At 44.6% G+C, this 21119-nt stretch overlaps 1 protein-coding gene and 3 long non-coding RNA genes across 4 annotated transcripts; 2 read left to right on the forward strand and 2 right to left on the reverse strand.

Moving 5' to 3' along the window:
* Window positions 1-3472: 3472 nt before the first annotated feature.
* On the reverse strand, window positions 3473-15389 carry LOC145533489 (kunitz-type protease inhibitor 2-like). The gene is made up of 6 exons (XM_081560980.1): window positions 14895-15389; window positions 13270-13397; window positions 10484-10651; window positions 5947-6078; window positions 4459-4626; window positions 3473-3795 (listed from the first exon to the last, which is right to left on the reverse strand). Exons 1-6 carry the CDS (start codon window positions 15170-15172, stop codon window positions 3773-3775), a joined length of 897 nt encoding a protein of 298 aa, XP_081417106.1. The 5' UTR covers window positions 15173-15389; the 3' UTR covers window positions 3473-3772.
* LOC145533492 (uncharacterized) lies at window positions 8767-9474 on the reverse strand. The gene is made up of 3 exons (XR_014074129.1): window positions 9393-9474; window positions 9067-9140; window positions 8767-8953 (listed from the first exon to the last, which is right to left on the reverse strand). It is a non-coding gene; the product is annotated as an uncharacterized LOC145533492 (long non-coding RNA).
* On the forward strand, window positions 9599-11186 carry LOC145533491 (uncharacterized). The gene is made up of 2 exons (XR_014074128.1): window positions 9599-9919; window positions 11014-11186. It is a non-coding gene; the product is annotated as an uncharacterized LOC145533491 (long non-coding RNA).
* LOC145533493 (uncharacterized) lies at window positions 14379-21105 on the forward strand. Its single transcript, XR_014074130.1, has 3 exons — window positions 14379-18661; window positions 18787-18900; window positions 20776-21105. It is a non-coding gene; the product is annotated as an uncharacterized LOC145533493 (long non-coding RNA).
* The last annotated feature ends 14 nt before the right edge of the window (window positions 21106-21119 follow it).

Genomic DNA, 21119 nt, shown 5'->3' on the forward strand with positions numbered 1-21119 from the left:
AACAAGGAGTTTATTCAAAAGTGACGCCCAATATTTGGTGTGCTGTGGGGCTCCCTTCTCAAGCCTTGTGCCCTCTTATCTTGCCCTGTGTTTTGGGGACCCCTTTTTTTGTTCACCCAGGCTTCTCCATGTCTTTCCTCTTCCTCTCCCCTCCCCACTTCCTGCTTCCATTCTATTCACTTCCTTACCTCATCTGTTCCAATTATCTACAAATTCCTGCAAATAAAATTTCCCCAGGGACTTCCCTGGTGGCCCAATAGTTAAGATTCTGCCTTGCAATGCAGGGAACGCAGATTCCATCCCTGGTCGGGGGACTAAGACCCCACAAGCCACGAAGCAGCTACGCCCATGTACTGCAATGACTGAAGCCCATGGGCTCCAGAGTGCGCCAGCCACAACTAGAGAGTCCAGGGGCCACAACCAAGATCCCACATGATGCAACTAAGACCTGGTGCAGCCAAATAAATCATTTTTTTAATTCCCCAAGCTTTGTAGTTTAAAACAAGCATTTTATTTTCTGTGGGTGAGGAAATGGGAAGGAATCAGCTGGGTGGTCCTCTCTTGGGGTATTCATAGGGTTGATGTTTGCTGGAGGCTCTGATGAGTTGGGAGCTCATTCATGTGGCTGGAGACTGATGCTGCTCCTCAGGCAGAGCTTCTCTGGGGCTGTGGACCAGAGCACCTACAGGGGCCTCTTTAGCATGATCATCTCAGCATAGTTGGTCCCCTCCCTCTCAGTGGCAGATGCATAAGCCCTTTCCAAGATGGAGCTACCCTCTATTAAGCCTCAAGCCTTAGGACCCCTCACTTGAACAGACTCCTTGTAAGACTCTGAGAGTGGCCCAGGTAGTATGCTCTGTATCATCTCTGAAAGCAAGACCTTCTAACCAACCAGCCTGCTTTCTCTTTCCACTCCATCTTTCCCTCTCCTCCTGTGCCCAGTGATATTTAAATGGCTGCCAGAATTTATGGCATCCGGCTAAAAGGAAGCTGAGTTGGGGAAGCAACTTAGTTTGGAATTAGTGGGATATATTTAGATGTGTGCATGCTAAGTCGCTTCAGTCATGTCTGACTCTTTGCGACACTCTGGGCTGTAGCCCTCCAGGCTCCTCTGTCCATGGGATTCTCCAGACATGAATCCTGGAGTGGGTTGCCATGCCCTCCTCCAGGGGATCTTCCCAACCCAGGGATCGAATCCCCATCTCTTATGTCTCCTGCATTGGCAGGCTAGTTCTTTACCACTAGAGCCACCTGGGAAGCCCCTATATTTAAGTAGTTATTTCAAAATAACTACTTAAATATATCATGTATGTATGATACATCTATGTATTGTGTATCAGTTATTTCTGTTAGGTAGTTAGAATAGGAAAAAGGAGTCCAGAATGGCGGTGGCTAAAAGACAAGGAAGGGAAAAGTCCATGAAAATAGAACAAAAGAATGTACGATGAGGACCCGAGTGAGGACCTCAGGTAGAACAAACAGCACTCCTGCTATCCCAATTTACACAGGGCAGGCCCAGGGGGAGGAGAAAAAACATATAAAGAGGAGCCAAAGGGCCAGGGGTCTCTCTCTCTCTTCTCTTCGTGTCTTTTGGGTCGGCCTGCCTTCACACCTTTAGGATGTATTTTCCTTTTATTTTCTAAATAAAACTGAGCTGTAACACAGTGCTGTGACATGGTCTGTCCGAGGGCTTTAACGGCTGTCGCTTCAAATTTTTGTTGTGACGAGACAGAATCAAGGAAATTACACACTCCCACGACATTTCTATGTATCATAAGTTGCTGCCATCTGTCTTGGTGCAAGAATGGTGCTAAGCAACATTCCTACCACCCGTATGACACTAAGGAATGCGGCTAGAGGTTGTGTTGTAATCAAATGTACCAAATGTACCTAGAAGGATGGGATAGTGGAGGAAAAACAAGGTTTAAAATGTATGGAGCCAGAAAAATCATTCTGCAAAATATTCTTACAAATAGCAGAAAAATAAATCTATAAAGAGAAAAAAATTAGTTCTTAAGGAAGCCTGTTCAGGGCAGGTGTTCTTTTTTTTTTTTAATTGGAGGATAATTGCTGTACAATATGGCATTAGTTTGTTGCAGAAACCAGTATTCTAGAAACCAAGCACCACACTCGGAGAGTTGGAGAACTCAGGTTTATTATGCCGGTGGGCCCAGAGGAGTTAACGCTCCAAGCTCTGCACCCCGAACAAAGGGAGTACAGAGTTTTTATAGACAGACTGTAGTGTGCAACACTAGCTGTTAATGTGGCTCAGAGGGTAAAGCGGCTGCCTGCAATGTGGGAGACCTGGGTTCAATCCCTAGGTCAGGAAGATCCCCTGGAGAAGGAAATGGCAACCCACTCCAGGATTCTTACCTGGGAAATCCCATGGCCGGAGGAGCCTGGTAGGCTACAGTCCATGGGGTCGCAAAGAGTCAGACACGACTGAGCGACATCACTTTAAACTAAGGGGTTTTTCGTGCATGGGAACAGCAGTCAAGATGGTTAGGGGGATGCCTGACCTGGACAGGCATGATTAAGGAGGTTTGCAGGGGCTGGGCAGTTGCAAAGAGCAAGATAAGGGTGAGTGAGATAAACTACAGTTCCTAGTATTGCAAGTCCCCACTTTCTGAAACTATGTGACCTACATGATCTACAATTTGCAAGGGGCAATGAGCTACAGAGGCAGAAGGAGAAGGAGGTTATGTAAAATTTTAACTTTTCCTCTTCAGTTTCTGCCATACATCAACATGAATCAGTCACAGGTATACATATGTTCCTTCTCTCTTGAACCTCCCTCCCACATCCCATCCCAAGAACAGATGCTCTTTACTAGCAAGAATATACTTGATAATTCAATATGCACAATTTTAAACGTACCATGCATTTTCTTCTTTTTTGATGAAATTATACCAAAGAGAATTTATTAAAATTCCTGTTTCTTTAGGGCACAAACCTGCAGGAGAACTACAACTATCACATATGGCTGTGTTATTTATGCACCCCCCCACCATAATCAAAATAGAATGATAGTCATCTTTTGATCAGCCACAGTAAATCAAAGACTGAATTGTTTTTTCATAGACATTGACTTTTACAGAAATAATGTCCTACATTTAAAAAAATTAATTGATAATTCATCTAAATGGATTTTGTGCAATTAGTAGTACTAGCTAGCTTTTTAAATTTTGCAACTGGTGCAATTTCCTTTCTCACTTGAAATAATATTCACTTTTAAATTTAATGTGTATTCCTTTTTAAAGGAACTTGTAAGCTTTAGTCTAGACAAAACCTGGACCTGCTCTGTTTCCATTCTTAAGCACCTTATGGCAATTGCACCAGGACAAAAATATCACCAGCACGCTACAGGATTTTCATACTCTTCTGTCCCTCCGCTGGTGTCACTGGGAGACCCAATAACATGTTGCTCTCTGCAGAGGGAACAGATGTGAATTATTCAGCCGCAGAGCACTCAGACCTCACAGAGTGCTTTATTACGGGGAACTGGAGGTTTCCAAAGGATAAATGGGGGCCCTGAAAGTTGAAGAGATAGGGTCACACGCTGAGAAGGGATCAAACGGTGAAGGGCATCATGTTTGAAGAGTAGCTGAGCTGGAGGAAAGGATGTCAGCAAATCATGGGGCTCCTCGAGGGAACCACCAAGGTCTTCGCAGCTGAGATTCGACCAGTGGGAGCCAACATGGAACATCTGTCAGGCACACCTGGAGAGATCCCTGGAATATGAGCCAAATCCTGGAGGTTGTTCCAGCTTTCTTTATCCCAGCCAGCTGACTGACTCTGCAAGACAACAGGATGAAAAATGATGTCCTGGTGAGATGCTGGGGCCCTGGTCACCTTCAGGACCATAGTTTGCAATTAATGGAAGAAAGGAGATGGCGTCATTTTTATATCATTTCACAGGGAGAGAAAACAGAAGTGGAGTGTCTTCAGGGGCTCATAGAGTGATCATGTGTTCTGGTTTTTCCAATAGTCCCAGTTTATGCCTGTTGTTCCCAGTGTAATAATTAATGGTGTCTCCTTTCACTCTTAAAAGTATCTTGGTTTGGTCAATAAAGCATGTGGTTGTCCTGGCTAAAATCACCTTAAGAAAAGAAAAAGAATCAGTGACAAGGTTTGATAGAAGTTAAGGCCTGGAGCAACTGGCTGGTGCATGGTGCCCAGCACTGAGCTGGTTCACTGGGCCTTCTTCTGACTTGATCTCAGCTAGTCCACCATCTCTGCTCTGTCTGTACCCACCATTCATTTCATATTCACCCACATCCCTTTGACCACTGTTCCCTTTCCCACCCTCTCTTTCCCAAAACATCCTCTACTTACCCTTCTGTGAGCTGCATTCTTACCTCTGGATCATAAGCCCCAAGACTGCCAGGCTTCTGGAATGGACCAGTCAACAACAGGCCTCCCAGGGTGGCCCAGGTTAGCATGGAAACTGGGACTTACTTCTTCGGGGGCAGATAGCTTGGCAGACACCTTCAGATTGGAAGTTGTTATTGTTCCCTTGACAACCTCCATAGATAAATGAGGAGCAGGTTTCTTTTTGCTGATCATACCACCAGCGCACAAAGAAGGCATTGCAGGGGCCCGGAACCTTTGGCAAAGTGCACACATCTGCAGGGAGATTGAGGGACAGAGCTGTTTGGATGTCTGCCTCCCTAAGGAACATTCCAAGCACGTGCAGAGGCACGGGGTGAGAGGGCAGCAGAATTCAAATGCATGAAAATTTTAGCGCACAGCACAGAACTCATCCTGCATGGATGCTTCAGGAATGTTTACAGTAAAAAATCCTGAACGGAAGCATTTATTCAGCAACTGTTTTGTGCACAGTTCTAGGAGGTACAAATAGAGTCCTTTAGAACCTCATAGTCTGAAGCACAATGAGCACACAGTTATTAAAGGGTCAGGCACTTTTCTCAGTACTTGACATATATTAACACATAGTCTTATGAGATAGGTCCTCTTATCATCTTCATTTTTCAAATAAACAAACTGAGACTCAGAGAGGCTAAGTCACTTCTCTAAGGTCACATATAGATGGTAAGGGATTTAAATGTAGATCGTCTGTTGCTTTTAACGTTGAGACCATATTCTTTCCTCTGACTGGCAAGGCCCTGCCTTGTCGGAGCTTTCTCTACCTACTTTAGCTTTATAGTTCTCATCTCTTACCATACTCATGCTCTCCTCTGTTCTCTGGGCTTTCTAGCTTGAGGATGGTGTCTTCTCACACAGGGCCTTTGCACATGCTGTTCCCTGTACCCGAAACGCCTTCCCTTCCATTTTTCCTACCTTCTGCCCATCTTTCAGATCCTGAATCATGGATTCCTTTCCTATCCCCCCTGGCTACACTGAGCAAGTGGAGCCCATCATGCATGTCAGGGCCACTAGTAAATGTTTGTTTAATGAATGAATAACCCTTGATGAACAAGGTCTTCTTTAGAGCTCAACGATATGGGCAGAGAGAAAAGAGTGTAGGAGATTAAAGATGTCTAGGAGAGGCATCCAGAATTTCTACAGAGAGGCCAGAAAAGAAGCTAGGAAATACAGATCATATACTTGTTTTTAATAGCTATCATGTCACCTGCCACCATGCTGGCATTTGATGAGACTTCAATAGCTACTTAGCATCTCAGAGGATCACAGAAGAGTAGCCAAGAGACCGTAAGGTCTAATACCCACATCTTTCTTAGAAAAAGGAAAATTAAGACCCTTAGAGGATAAATAGAGGCAGAAATAAGATAAAACCTACGTCTGTCAATACCCTCCGCAGCCCAGCGTCGACAGGATATGTGCCAATTTGAAGATGCACCCTGTCTCTTGGGCAGAGACCAGTCATCACCAAACCAGGAGAGGGGTACGACAATGCCAGCACAGGTGGCAGAAAGTAGGGGTAGGGGTGAGGGTGTCAGGTAATCCAGGGGACTGGTGAGTTACCTTTGTTGATATCTAAACATTTCTTTCCACAGTTAAACTGGCAACATTTCATCTTCTCTGGGCAATCTCTGCTTTTTGTACATAGGTCTCTTTCTTGCATTTCACATCTTACCCTGTTTCGGGGACACTGCCCTGAGGAACAAAAGGATATACTCATCTGGAACCTTGAAGGGGCTGGAGGCCTCCCTTCCCAGGGCCAGGACACCATCATCAAAGGAGGGAAGCTGTTTTCACTTCACCTCTTATCTTCAGGGAGCTCAGAATTTTCCCAAAGATACCCCCACTCCCAACCACATAACTGCTCAACATCTGATCTCTAAACCCATCATCCATAAGGTTTCAGGGACAGAGATGCTCATCCTAGGACTATTCTGGTCACTTGGCCTTCCTGTATTTAGATGTTCCCTGGCTAGGGGCAGGGGGATTGCCGCTCTCAGTGGTTGCGAACTCCCTTTCTGGAATCAGGGTTTTTGAATTCTGTGCATCCCTCGGTGTGGCAGGAACTGTCCCTTAACCTTGATTTTCTTCATTTGCCGAGAGGGCTGTTCTGAGGATTCATGTGACAAACCTTGTAAAGCCATTGTCAAGCTGCCCAGGACATCATCAGCATCCTCATCCACCACCCCCATCCTTCTCCTGCTCGTCATTACAATCAGTATTGATTAAGTGCTTACTGTGTCCCTGTTCTTTTCTCTTCACTCCTCCTTACAGCTCTTCTGGGTAAGCTTTGTCAACGTTCACATTTTGTAAAAAGGAGGTGCTGTAAACTTGCCAAGTTCACACGGCTACCAGGGAGTGGAACAAGATTTGGCCCTGCCACGTGTGGCTCCCCTGCTGTCTGAGGGCTTAGTTTCTCTCTGCTGAGAGGGTGGGGAGACTTTGGAGGGCTACAATGAGAAGACTTAGAAGTTGATGAAGGTGGTGCTGGGGTGGGGGGGGGTGTGAGGAGTGGCCTTTCTTATGGGGAAGTTTCCCTTAATCTGTTTCATCCAAACCCTTCCAGGAAGAAGCCCTCTCATAATGATGGTGGGAAGTCAGTTGCCACAGACTCGGGTTCCTGCATTCACCAAGGACATCTTACAGGAGGAAAGGGGCTAAGAGGAAGCCTCCGGATACGGTTCTTATTTCTCCCCCAGGATCCCAGACGGAGGTGGGGGAATACATTTCTCATCAGCAAAAATTTTTGTTCCTTCCTCCCAGCCAAGCTCTGTTTCTCCACTAGGAAGACTGAGTCTTCTATTCTTGCTTTGATACTTACTTTCATACTTACTTTGAAAGAATGCCTCTGCCAGCCCAGGTTCCTGGACACCCCCCAAGAGAATGAATAGTATCAGGATTGGCAAAACTCCCAGGAACCCCATTTCAGGAGAGACTCGCCTGGCTGGAGGCACCAAAACCAGGAACTCCTGCTCTGCAGCTTCTGCTTCTGAACTTTGGCTGCCCCGACCTAGCTTGACACTCCAGGAAACCACACATCACTGGAGCCAAGCCAGCCACACTCCCTCTTCTGGGGAACGACAAGCCCCAGAGGCCATCAGTGGGACTAGCTGACTCCCACAATGTCAACCCTTGCAGGGAAGAGCTCTTGATGGACCGCTCTCTCTTCTCATCTCATTGAGGCTCACTGGCTTTCTGGTCAACCAGGGAGAAGCACAAAGCTTGTCAGGGGCTTCTAGACCCCCTAGGCAGAAGGGCATATTTGATTTCAGGCTCTTCTGTTTTCCAGGGGGAGTTTGGAGATCACGAGGATCCTAGTTCTCTTGTCTCTTTCTAATCTTACTCTTCTCCTGACGTATCTATTTTGGTCTGCTTATTTTTCTCACGCTGTTTTTGTTTTTCCTTCTCTCAGCACCTTTCTTTTATACTGCCTATCTTTCCCTCTTTCTGTTTGCATTTCCCTCTGTCTGGGTGTCTTTCTCCTTGCCGTTCATCTCTCTTCTGTTTTTCTCTTCCTTATTTTTGGGCCACCCCTTTTCGTTGTGTGTGTGTGCTCAGTCGTTCAGTTGCATCCAATTCTTTGTGACCCCATGGACTGTAGCCCACCAGGCTCCTCTGTCCATGGGATTTTCCAGGCAAGAATCCTTGAGTGGGTTGTCATTGCCTTCTCCAGGGGATCTTCCTGACCCAAGGATCAAAGATCCCTGCATCTCCTGCATTGATGGGTGGATTCTTTACCACAGCACCACCTCATTGGATAGGTACCACTTGTCTTTAACCATTGTCAAAGAGTAAAGGTATTGTCATGAGTAGCATGTGGGGGAAGAAACAGGCTTATCTGAGAATGAACCAAATCTTCAGAGAGTGCCTGTTAAAGTTGTGGTGGTTTGAAAGCGGGAGAGGAGGTTACAGCTAATGGAGAGGTTCTATCACCTCTGAGTATAATTTGGAATCAGTGATGCAGGGAGTGGCGGGGAATAAATGTCAGTTATGACCTCATAGCTAGCTGCAGCAGTGGGACCTGAAGAATGTTCTGTTGAACTTTCCAATCTAAGGCTTGCAGCATCTGTAGGTCATATTCTTGGCTTGTCTCTGATTTTACCTGCAGCTGTAGGAGACAGTTTTAGTTCGTTATTTTTTCCCCTAATCCATTTCTTAAAACTGAGGTGGGATTCACATTACATAAAATTAAGCATTTTAAAGTAACAATGCAGTGGCTTGTCAGTACCTTCATAATATTGCACAACTTCCACCTTTATTAATTCCAAAACATTTTCATCACTCCCAAAGAAAACCTCATACCATTAGCAGTCACTCTACACCCTCTCCAGCCTATTCCAGCCCCTAGCAACCACTATTCTCTTTTTAACTTTATAGATTTACCTGTTCTGGATAGTTCTTGTAAATAGAATCTCATAGTATATGACCTTCTGTGTGTGACTTCTTGGAGGAATGTTTTTGAGGTTCATCCACGGTGTAGCATGCATTGGTGTTTCATTCCTTTTTATGGCTGAACTTTGTTTTGTTTTGTTTTTTGGCCACATCACACAATACACAGGATTTCAGTTCCCTGACAAGGAATTGAACGCACACCCCTTGCAGTGGAAGTGCGGAGTCCCAACTACTGGGCGACCGCGGAAGTTCCAATGGCTGAATAATATCCAATGCACACCAACAGCTTACCACTTCAAGTATCAGAGTCTCTGCTTCTCTGTTCTGACTTCCTAGGAACTTGGTCAGCTTGCATGCAGAAGAGTCTGGAAGAGTGAGGGATTTAACAACCAATATGCATCCAGTAGAGGATGAAAGTCAATGACTAAACACCTCAGCTTCCTCATGAATGAAGAAAATTCAGAGGCAGGTTTTACAAGGTTCTTTGGAAGGTCCCTAGTGGGATTAAGCTGCGTTTTCCCACCACGGTAACCAACACATAATCAACTCCTCTCTTCCTTGTATCACTTATCCCACTCCTTGACTTGTATTTCTTGAAAGATCCCAAATAAACTTACTTTCACCCATACCCTTCTCCTAGAAACGAGCAGCACCCAAGAGCCCTTGCCTTAAAAGGGTCAAATGATGTTTTGAAGATACAGAGGAGTAGTATAGCAACGTCCCTGGAATCCTCAACTCTCAAGGTTCTGATTGTCTTCACTCCCTATAATGATGTCACCAGACACCTCAATGACCCTTTACTCCCTGCAAAGTGTAATATGCCAATAGATGTAAATTATTCAGCCTCAGAGGCACAGGACTAAACAGAGTGCTTTATTGGGAAAAATGAGAGATTCACAGATATAAACAAGCAGTTCTAGAAGTTGGACATAAAGTTAAGGAGCATAGAGATGGGATCAAAAGAGAAAGATTATGTCTAAGAAGAGGCTGATATGGAGAAAGGGGAGACAGGTGCCAGGATTCAGTTTAGGGAAGCTCTAAGGCCTTGGAACACTGGAAGTGGAACAGTGGAAGCCAGCCTGGATCATCTGCAGGCACATGGACAGCGCTTGGTCATGAACTGAATCCCGGTGGTGGTTGCAGTGTATCCTTTCGCATTCAGGGATTAGAGCCTGTTGAGAATGGAGGATAGGACCAGCTGAGCTTCTCGGACTCAGCTTATTTTCCAAACTAACCTTGAAGTTATGTCTGTACATCTTTTCACAGGAGACTAAAAGGAAGTGGGTTTCCCTGGAAAGTTCTGAATGGGATGTGGCTTGGAGTGGGTTGCTGGCGAAGAGTCATGAGGGGAAATCGATGGCCTGGAAGGGGTGATTGGTCCACCTGTCCAGCACTAGGCTGGATGTCCTGTGATCTCTCTGAAGTTGGTCTCTGAGACCTCACCATGTCTGCATCCTCTCCCACTCCTAACACTTGCCAGCTTTGATTCGCAACCACGTCCCCTCCCAACCTCAGTTTCCCAGCAAGCCATGGTCCCACCCTCTGCAAGGCTCATTCTTACCTGCTGACTGGAGCTGGTCAGTTCCTGGTCTTCACCTGGTCTGTCAAGGATGCAACTATCCTGGAATGGGCCAAGCAACACCCAGACTCCACCCCCCCCGCAGAGTGGCCCTGGCAAAGATGAGAGATTGGGGCCCCTGGGACTCACCCTTTGTGGAGCAGGCACTCTGGCATACGGCTTGGGATTGAAAGTTGTTATTGTTTCCTCTACAACCACCATAGACGAAGCTGGAGCAAGTATTATTTGTCTTATCATACCACCAACGATGGAAAAGAGCCAGGCAGGGGCCAGATTCTTTGGGCATACTGCATATGTCTGCAGGGAGATGCCAGAGTCGAGATTTTAAAGTGCCCACGCCAAACAAACAAACAAACAAAAAAAGCAACTGTTATTGTCCCCCTAGTAACTAGCACAGACGAAACCGAACAGGCTCCTTTTACCTTTTCACACCTCGGGAGCCCAGTTGCATTGATATATTTGCCCATTTGTAGAGCAGAGCAGAGCTGTCTGGCTATCTGCATCCCCAGGCAACATCAGGTCAGCTCCCCACCTTCCCTTCAGGTCACTGGACTCAGTGTCTCCCCTGAGAGTGAGCAGCCTCTGTTATCAGGGCTGTGCGCTTAATTCGGGGCATGCACATTGACCTCCCACATTACCAGTCTTGTCCTTGACGTCAGTAAAATGAGGATGGAAAATCCCACCATGCTCACCACCCGGGGCTGTCCTGAGGCGCAAATAAGACCACCCTCAAGGCCTGCTAAGTTGTGAGCTCCTTGATTGTATCTAAATGTGCAGCTTCTAGCACAGTGCCTGGCGAGAACAGGTGCTCAATAAATACATTCTGAATGGATACAGGAGTGTCTCAAAAATGCCAAATTATAAGCCACTTACTCTGCCCTCCAAACCATGCCAAAGAAAGAGGATATGGGGTTAGAGTCAAGGGCAAGTCCATGCAGGGAATGCAAGGGGTAGTTTTTCAGATTGTCAATCCCCTTTTTTCCCTGCAGGTAACTTCTGTCCTGTTATGGGTTGAGTCCCCCTCCAATTCCAGTTCATATATTGAAGACCTAGCCCTCAGCATCTCAGAAGGACCATGTTTGGAAATAAAATTGGGGCCAATATCATTAGTTAAGATGAGGCCATACTTGGATTAGGGGATGGGCCCCTAATCCAAAATGACTGGTGTCCCTTAAAAAGGACAAATTCTAATAGATAACTAGTAAAAACTCACTGTATTGCACAGGGAACTCTTCTCAATATTTTGTAATGGCCTGTATGGGAAAAGAATCTTAAAAAGGGTAGATAAACGTATCACTGATTCACTTTACTGTACACCTGAAAGTAACATAACATTGTAAATTAACTATACTCTAACAAAAAATTTTAATAATAAAAAGGGTAAATTCTGACTCCGACACACACACACACAGGGAGGACACTTGTGAACACGAAGATAAGGGATCTCCATGGCATGGAACACCGGAGATGGCCAGCAAACCACCAGAAGTTAGAGGAAGAGGTGTGAAACAGATTCTCCTTCACCACCTGACAAAGAACCAACCAACTTGCCAACACTTGACCCTGAACTTCTAGCCTGCAGAACGGCGAGACAATACATTTCTGCTGTTTAAGCCATCTTGGTGGTGGTACTTTGTTTCAACAGTCCTAGCAAACTAACACAGGTCCGAACTAAACTATAAGTTCCACAAGAGTCAGTTCCCACAGCTAAACAGTTAAGTCTTGTTGATTTTTACCTTCTCAAAGCTCACCTGTCTGTCCCTCTCCTTAAGTCTCAGGCTGTTGAGAGAGCCTCAAATTGATCTTCCAGCCTCTATCCTTGGTAGGTCAGATCCTATTATAGGTCTCAGAGACACTCAACAAACATTTATTAAATGAGTGAATAAAGAATCTTTGATAGTCTTAATAGATTCAACAGACATAGAAAACAAACTTACGGTCACCAAAAGGGAAAGGAAGGAGAAGGGATAAATTAGGCGTTTGGAACTAACAAATACATCCTACCATATATAAAATAGATAAACAACAAGGACCTACTGTATAGCACATATAGAACTATATTCAGCATCTTGTAATGATTAACAATGGAAAAAAAACTGAAAAGAATATATACATACATACATGAATCTGTTGCACACCTGAAACATTGTAAGTAACTATACTTTAACTTTTTGCTTTTATTTTTTTTTCAAAATTTAAACTTTTTATTTTGTATTGGAGTACAGTTGATTAACAATGTTATGGTAGTTTCAAGTGAACAGAGAAGGGATCCTACATATAATGTAATACATATGTATTACACAATGGAATACATATTCATTACACTTTAATTAAAAAAAAAAAGAATCCTTGATAGTCTTTCTGGAGCTGAGATAGATGGGCATGGAGTTAAGACTGCATCAGCAAAGGATAGGCCCTCTGGTCTGGAGTGGTCAGCAAAGATTTCCTAATGCTAAAGTGGATTTGTATAGGCAGGCAGTGAATCTGGAGCAAAAAGCTATTTTATTGTATTTTTTAAGAAACACAAACATCTTAATTATCATTTGTGGCAACAATGTTGGTATATGGTGAAAAAATAGTGGCCCCCTGGGTTCTAAGAAAATCATAAGGGTAAAAAAAAGAAAAAATAAGAAAATAATAAGAGTGGAAAGGAGCCAAGAGACTTTCTGGTTCAATCCCAATCTTATACCCAGATTTTGCTTGAGGCACCTGAGACCCAACAGGATGAAGATACTCCCTAATGTCAAACATCATATTAGGGGCAGTGATGTATCTAAATTTCAAGTTTCCCAAGTCCAGCAGTCTTGCTCAGAGACCAGCCCTTGGTAAATCAGGGACAGGGCCAGACCAGAGGAGCTTACGGGGGAGGATATGGGTAGAGGGGATAGTTATTGAGGCTCTCAGTACTTATTTACCTTGTTGGAGGTTTAAGCATTTTCTTCCGCAGCTGAAGAAGCAACACTTCTCATGCTTCGGGCACTTTTTGTTCTTCGAACATTCATCCCTTTCTTTGAATTCACAATTACCCTGGATTCTGGGGCATCTCTCTAGGGAAGGACTGATAACCATGAATCTTACAGTCACAGTACCCACCCTTCTCCAGACCCAAGACAATTCAGGGGAGTCAGGGGAGTTTACTTTCGCTTTGCTCATCCCCAGGAGTCCCTTTCCTGAGGGACTTTCATTTATTTCCCAGCGCTGCCTGCACTAACCTCTCTCCTGACCACCCCTCACTCTCTGCCTCCTTTCCTCTAGTCCCACCAGCTAAGGCAAGATTTCTCAACCTAGGCACTGGAGGCACGTGGGCCAGATAATTATTTGATGGGTAGAGGAGGGTTGTCCTGGGCATTGTAGGACGTTTAGCAGCATCCCTGGCCTCCACCCACTAGATGCCGGTAGCACTCCCCAATTGCGACAACCAAAAAAGTCTCTAGACATTGTCAATGTTCCCTAGAAGGCAAAATCGCCCATTGAAAGCCACTGGTCTAAGCCAATCTAGTCGCTTTGGGCTGGTTTATAAGACAGTGTTTGGGAGTTCCTCTTGGGGGCGCTATTGTGCAGCAATATTGTTCACCCTGGCAGTCAGACAGCTGGGTTTTTTAATTCTCATTCTTGGTTAACCACTTACCCTCTCTAAACTTTGGTTTCTTCATTTATAAAATCCTTTTAGCCTTACAGAGAGGTGAGGAAGAAGTAAGACAAAGCGTGTAAAGCTATAATCACCGTCACGGATGCACAGTAATATTAACTAACATTGGTTAACAATAAGCCGAGCACTCTTCCAACCGTTTTAAAGGGGTTATCTTGTATAATCCCCATAATTGTTCTATGAAGCTAATTCTATTAATATCCCCCATTTTTGCAGATGAGGAAACTGAAGCACAGGGAATTTAAGCAGAATTTGGACCCACCAAGTCTGACTCCAGATCCCTCTCTTTAAATCTCTACTTTCAGAATGTTCAGTAAATGGTAGCAATTAGCATTATTACTCTATCCATTGTTGTTCAGTCGCTCAGTCGTGTCCGACTCTTTGTGACCCCATGGACTGCAGGACGCTGGGCATGGAGTATTACTGTCTTAAATTCAAAGGAACTTCCAGATAGTATCCTTCAGTCCAAAGTCAAGGAACCCCTGGGGAGGTGGGAACACTTCCTAGAACTACATTTGAAAGAATCAGGAGTTAACAGAGGTGACGTTTCAAGAAAGGGGGCTATTTTTGTCATGGGGTGAGGGAAAAGTCCCTTAGGAGTCCCAGATCCTTATAGCCCCTCCCCTAAATGCTAGATCCTATGATGCCCACCACACCACACCACCCACACTCAGAAAGACCTTCAATTTCAAAGGGGCTGAAAATAGGAATTGCCCAGGCCTGGATTCTTGCATTCGCTGAAGAGATCTTCCATAGAAAAGGAAAAAGGAGGAAATAACCCAAACATCTCCCTCATCCCTAACCCAGGCCCAGGGCTAAGGTGATGGAAAGCTTGTTTCTTCCTCCCAGCCATATCCTTTCCCTCCAGGGCAAGGGCTGAGGCCCCAGTACTTACGGGGAAAGAACCAGCCAGTCAGAGCAGGTCCCTGGACACTCACTAGAAGGAGGGATAGCACCAAGATGCTCAAAAGTCCAGAAGACTCCATCCTGAAGGAAAGCTGTCCTGCTGGTAGTTCCAGATCATAAAAATGCCTGGCTGCCTTTGTCCAGCCTAATCTTTCAGTGGTCAGTATCTTGGATATGAGAGCTGGAGTCAAGCCAACCACCTCCTTTCCTGATGGGAACACTGGGTTCCTGAGGTCATCAAGGTGACTAGCTGGCATCCACATCCCACAGCCCTGGGCAAGGGTCTCTTATTGGGCAGCTCTTGATCATTAGCCCCCTCAGCTGCGGTGGGTCTTCTGGTCAACCAGGGCAAGTGGGCAACGCTGCTCTCACTTTCCAGGCTAGCTTAGGAGTGAGTGCCACCATGAGGGGTCTTCATCTTGATAACTCGGAGAGTTGTAGGAGGACCTCAATCTCTATTCATTTTCCATTTTAACTGGCACACCCCTCTTGTTTTGTTTGATCCATGTGAGTCTATTGAGCTCTTAGTATCTCTTTGTTTCTGTGGGTCTCCCAAGGTCCCTTTGTTTCTTCTCTCCCTCTCCCACATTGGCCTCCCATCCTCCTTTTTCTCTCTGGCTCGCTCCACTCAAACTCTTTGACTAAGACCAAAGAGTAAAGCTGTTGCCTCAGAGTGATGTGGGGAGGAGGAAGCAGGCTGATAGCAGAGTTTGCAGATAATGTTTGTCCAGACTGCATTGTCCTGAGAGCAGGAGGGAAGATCAGGAAGGTTGGAGCTTGTACGGAGCATCTACCATTTGATGCAAACGCCCTGTTGTCTGATGGGGAACTGTGAAGGGAAGAGACCGGCCTGAGAGACCACAATTCAGTAAAGGTCAATAACAGAGCAGAGTTTCTGGTTTCTAACTGGACTAATGGAGGGGCTGTGGGAGAGAGAGAGAGAGTGCTGTAGGACTTGTCAGCTTTCCTTCAGCTATGGAACCCAGAACCCCAGCCCGTCAATCAGGCCTGGTAGAGGGAGAGACAAATGTCATCAGTAGGGTCCCTGTTTTCTTCCCTAAATAGATGTTGCACATTTGGGCAAAGCTTTATTGTCCAACTGTCTTACCTGCTAAAGAAGCCAGACAAAAACCAACCTTATTATCGGTGACTGACTCTATGGTCACTAAATCTAGGATCATGACAAAATCCCTATGGAATCTATCATGTGGGTCTGAGCCTACTGATAGTGTCTGAGGCACTCAGACAGCCTGTATTTACTCTTGTAGAGCCCCACAGACATTCCTTGCATCATCAGCGGGGCTGAGGTTGGGTCTGGACCAACCTTTGTGGTTCTTCGGGTGGTTGCAGGACACATCTCTGCAAAACCCTCAGGGAACTGTTAAAGGGAAAAACCACAGGCCCAAAATGGCATCACTTAGGCTCAAGTCTATGATACCAAGTCTAGATTTTATACCTAACCTAACTGTAGTTTTGACTTTCACCAGAAATGTAGTATTAATCAGTCTGGAATTCCCAGGTCAGCACCAATGAGGCAATCTGTCACATGGGCCATCTCCATGCGTCCCACTCCCCAAGAACAGGCAATCTGTGTGATAAGGACCCTTGATTCTCTTCCCTCCAAAAGCACATCCCAGTCTAAAAGTAGTCCTTTCTTTTCTTTTGTTTATAGCTCCCTTGCCTCATACCTCTTCCAATAAAAACCCTCCCTTTTGTACAACCCCTTGGAGCACCTTCTAGCAGCTCAGGGGATGCTACTCAATTCATCAGTCACCTAAGAAAGCCAATTTGACCTTCAACTTTACTCAGTTGAATTGTATTTTTTTAATGGAACTTTGCAGAACAAGGTTTTTATTATTCAGAAGTCCTGGAGGGTACATGACAGGCCCGAGGGCCACACAGTTAAGATCACAAGCAGAGAAAGATGAAGAAAGTGTAGACCCAGGGCTCTGCCTTTATTAGGGTTCAAGACGGAGTGTCTAAGGTTTCATTCTTTTTTTTTTTTAAACAATTTCTGCCCCTCTCCCCCTCTTTTTTTTTCTTTTGCTAGACTGGGTCTTTTCTGCACTGCATGGGCTCAGTAGCTGGGAATCTCTTGTGGAGCCTGGATTCTAGAGCGAGTGGGCTCTCTAGTCATGGCATGTGGGCTTAGTTGCCCCATAGCATGTGGCATCTTAGCTCCCCAACCGGATTGATCCCACATCACCTACATTGGAAGGTGGATTCTTAACCACTGGAACACAGGAAAATCCTAAGATTCACTCTTTATTGGTGAGTTTAAAGCATGAAAGTAGGAATGAGGGCATGGAAGGGAGAAACCAGGTCACCCAGGGGTTAGTCATCTAGGTTATGTTGCCAAAACTCAGCCTCTGTTCACCAGTGCCGAATAGAAAGGCAGAGACAAGAGTTTTGGGTAAAATAGAAAAGAGTAGCTTTTATTGCTTTGCCAGGGAAAGGGGTCCACAGGGGGCTAATGCCCTCAAGACTGTGTAACCCACTCTGGGCGAGGTAGACAGGAGCTCTATAGTGTTCAAGGAGCAGGGCCTGATCAGCTTGTGGACAATTCTCAGATTGACTGGCATCCAGGCGAAGTTTCAAGAATCTTCAATGTCCTGATTTCAACCAGTCTAGGGTCTATATTCTTGTGGTGAGCAGTTTTCATCTGGAAGGAGTCTGCTTCTTATAAAAACAACTTAGGAACTTGTGCCAGGCCTTCATCTGTATCTTTCAGGGAACTGGGAATTCGGGAGTTCTGATACGTGACAGAATTATAGTCGATAATGTTACCAGTTCCCCAGTCAACAGCTATTCTTTGTTTCTGCATCTTCACGTTTCCCAACTATTAACTCTTGAGTCAATAGTTTACTTCAAAAGACAAGGATACAGGGGCTTGAACACAATTTCAGTACTTGGGCTTTCTAAGAGAGAAACTTCACAGATGGGGGCAGCCTGGTTCCTTGCCTAGTTATTTCACTGTGTCAAATAACTGGCAATATGTTTATTCAAGAGGGATGTCATCAAAATGGATGCCCCGACAATCAAAAGCTTAATGTCAGGCACTACAGAATACGTTCCCGCCAACTACATGATCTCACCAGATCCCACAAAGAAATTAGGGAACAGAATTTTTAATGAACTGCCAAGAAGTCTTAAGCAGTAGCGTCCTTCTTATTCTACTACTTGAGTTCTCCCAGACTCAGCCCGGGGGAATAGAAAGCTGAAATACTTAAGTGGAAAAACTCTGGGGGCCCATTAAATCCCATTTCCTCAAATTACAGCTAGAGATCATATGATCTAACTAAGTGAAGACCATATGGCTGACTCGATGTCACCTAGCAAGTGAGTGTCAGAAATAAAGTTAGGAGGGAGTTGAGTTCCTAAGCACTTGCCAGAGGTCATGAGAGAATCTTCTGCATTGGTGCGAATATACTATTTTAGTAGAGAGTTGAAGGTAGAGAGGAATGGTGAGTCCAAAGAGGAGGAAAATAATATTTTAGTGGCAACACAGGCTAAAGACCAGGGCTTCCCAAGTAATGCAACGGTAAAGAATCTCCCTGCCAATGCAGAAGGTGCAAGAGATGCAGGGTTGGGAAGATCCCCTGGAGAAGTGAATGGCAACCCACTCCAGTATTCTTGCCTGGAGAATCCCATGGACAGAGGAGCTTGGTGGACTACAGTCCATGGGGTTGCAAAGAGTTGGACATGACTGAGCAGCTGAGCAAGCACACAGAGAAACTAAAGATCAGCAGTCTGTAAGTGCCAAGTGGTTCCCAGGGTTCCCAAATAAGACTGAATTTTTCTCTAAATTTTCTTAAAAATAAATGAAATCTCAGAATTTCTGGTTACTCTATCCCATTCTGTCTTGTTAAATTTTCAGCCTTATCCAAATGTCTCACTTTAGAAGCAGGTGAGATGAAATTTACGTTTTGGGAGCCTCGGATCAATGTTCTTTGGGGACCATTCCTTCATCTAACTTCTTGGAGAAGGCTGGGTAAGGATCCACCTAGATTTTTGTCCCTCCTTCCCCGTGGCATGTCACCAATGGTCAGTGTGCCCTACCTCTGCCTTAGCCACACTTCTGTCTTAGGACCAATCTTGTGCTCAGAATGAGGGACTCTTCATGAGACCAAGACTTGTCACATGCTTCCTGGCTTTCTATCTTGTTCCCTGTGCCTCTGACTTAATCACTGAGTGCCATGTTGGCTTCCCAAAGAAGCTCTGAGCTCCTCCGAACAGGTCTGTCTAGAGCCTAGTGTTTACACTTTTTAATCTTATTTATTAATTTATTTTATTTTCGGCTGCACTGGGTCTTCATTGCTGCTCATGGGCTTTTCTGTAGTTGTGGTGAGTGGGGGCTACTCTTCATTGTGGTCTGCGGGTTTCTCACTGTGGTGGTTTCCCTTGTTGGGGAGCGCAGGGTCTAGGTACATGGGCTTCAGTAGTTGCAGCTCGAAGGTTCAGTAGTCGTGGTACACAAGCTTAGCTGCTCCACAACATGTGGAATCTTCCTGCACCAGGGATTAAACCATGTCCCCTGCCTTGGTAGGCAGATTCTTATCCACTGTGCCTCCAGGGAGGTCTGAGATTTATATTTTTTTAAAAAAATTTTATTTTATATCAGAGTATAGTTAATTAACAATGTTGTATCAATTTCAGGTGTATAGCAAAGTGATTCCATAGTACATATGCATGTATCTATTCCTTTTCAAATTTTTTTCCCATTTAGGTTATTAGAGTGTATTGAGCAGAGTTCTCTGTGCTATACAGTATGTCCTTGTTGTAGAATCTCATATTTAGAACATGAATAGGCCCAGAATAAATATTCAGTACATTCTGTTGAATGAGCTAGGTAGGTTCAGGATTGGTAAGTGGACATGTGGATGGATAGATGGACCAAGGTGTGATAAATGGGAAGGTGGTTGGATTTGTAGGAAGAAGAAAGGGTGAGGGTAGCATGAATATTTAAGTGTATGAATGCATGGATATGGATGGGTGGATGAATGGCTGGGCAAAGTAAACTGGATTGGATAAAAGGATGGATAGGTTAGTGAAGCAATGAATGGGTCTATTGACGAAAGCTGTTTGAATGGAAAGCATATGAGTGATTGGTGGGTGTAAGGAAGAAAGATGAATGTAGAAACGATGGAGAAGTACATTGATGGATATGAGAGAAGTGTGTGAGTGTGAAAGATAAGTAGGTAGATAAATAGGTAGATGGAAGAAAGATTGGATATAAATTGGGCAGCTGAACAAGTAGAAAGGAGATGAGTGATAAGGGTAAGTTGGATGGGTATATGGGTGAAAGAATGGGTGCAAAGATAAATTAGTTGAAATGTACGTCAACGGAGGGCAAAGTGAGTGGATGGATGGGTGAATAAATGGACTGAATGGTTGGTGGATAGGTAAGTTGGGTGGAAACATGAATGAAAATATTAACTAAAGTTAAAGAAAAGAAAGGGACTGTATACAGAATAATGTATACTACTACAAAGTCATACATTTGTAAACAGGGAGAAAATTGATCAATTTTAGCAAAATAGACCAAAATTTACAGATGAGGTAGAAAGCCTATACAAACTCTAGGATGAAGTATCAAATAATAAGTAAAAATATACCATTATGATATTTACATAAGTATGTATATATAACTGAATCACTGAAACTAACATAGTAAATCAATTATATACCTCAACTGAAAAAAATCCCATCTAACCTAAAATATATATATTATATATATACTATTATAGAAGGAACCGAAAATAGACAAGTTTCCCAAATAGTCTTCCATGCTAGTTTTCTGAGGTAATATGACTCAAACAGCAAAGCACGCAAAAATCATAGGCCTAGTTTTTTCTTTTAACTATAGATATGCTGCTGCTGCTGCTGCTAAGTCGCTTCAGTTGTGTCCGACTCTGTGCGACCCCATAGATGGCAGCCCACCAGGCTCCCCAATCCCTGGGATTCTCCAGGCAAGAACACTGGAGTGGGTTGCCATTTCCTTCTCCAGCGCAAGAAAGTGAAAAGTGAAAGTGAAGTCGCTCTGTCCTGTCCGACTCTTCGCGACCCCATGGACTGCAGCCTACGAGGCTCCTCCGCCCATGGGAGTTTCCAGGCAAGAGTACTGGAGTGGGGTGCCATGGCCTTCTCCAACTATAGATATGGGAATTCTAAATAAACTATTTGCTAAAAGAACCAACAATGTATTAATTC

The sequence above is a fragment of the Giraffa tippelskirchi genome, chromosome 13 (genome assembly GCF_054371585.1).
Source record: "Giraffa tippelskirchi isolate mGirTip1 chromosome 13, T2T-mGirTip1v1.2.pri, whole genome shotgun sequence".
Classification (NCBI taxonomy): domain Eukaryota; kingdom Metazoa; phylum Chordata; class Mammalia; order Artiodactyla; family Giraffidae; genus Giraffa; species Giraffa tippelskirchi.

Bases quoted from the DNA above. Each gene is read 5' to 3' on its own strand.
- LOC145533489 (XM_081560980.1), bottom strand. From the start codon at position 15,172: ATGTGGATGCCAGCTAGTCACCTTGATGACCTCAGGAACCCAGTGTTC. The intron at 10,652-13,269 runs GTAAATAAGTAC...ATCTCCCTGCAG, and splicing joins ATGCTTAAACCTCCAACAAG to ACATATGCAGTATGCCCAAA. The intron at 4,627-5,946 runs GTAACTCACCAG...ATCTCCCTGCAG, and splicing joins ATGTTTAGATATCAACAAAG to ATGTGTGCACTTTGCCAAAG.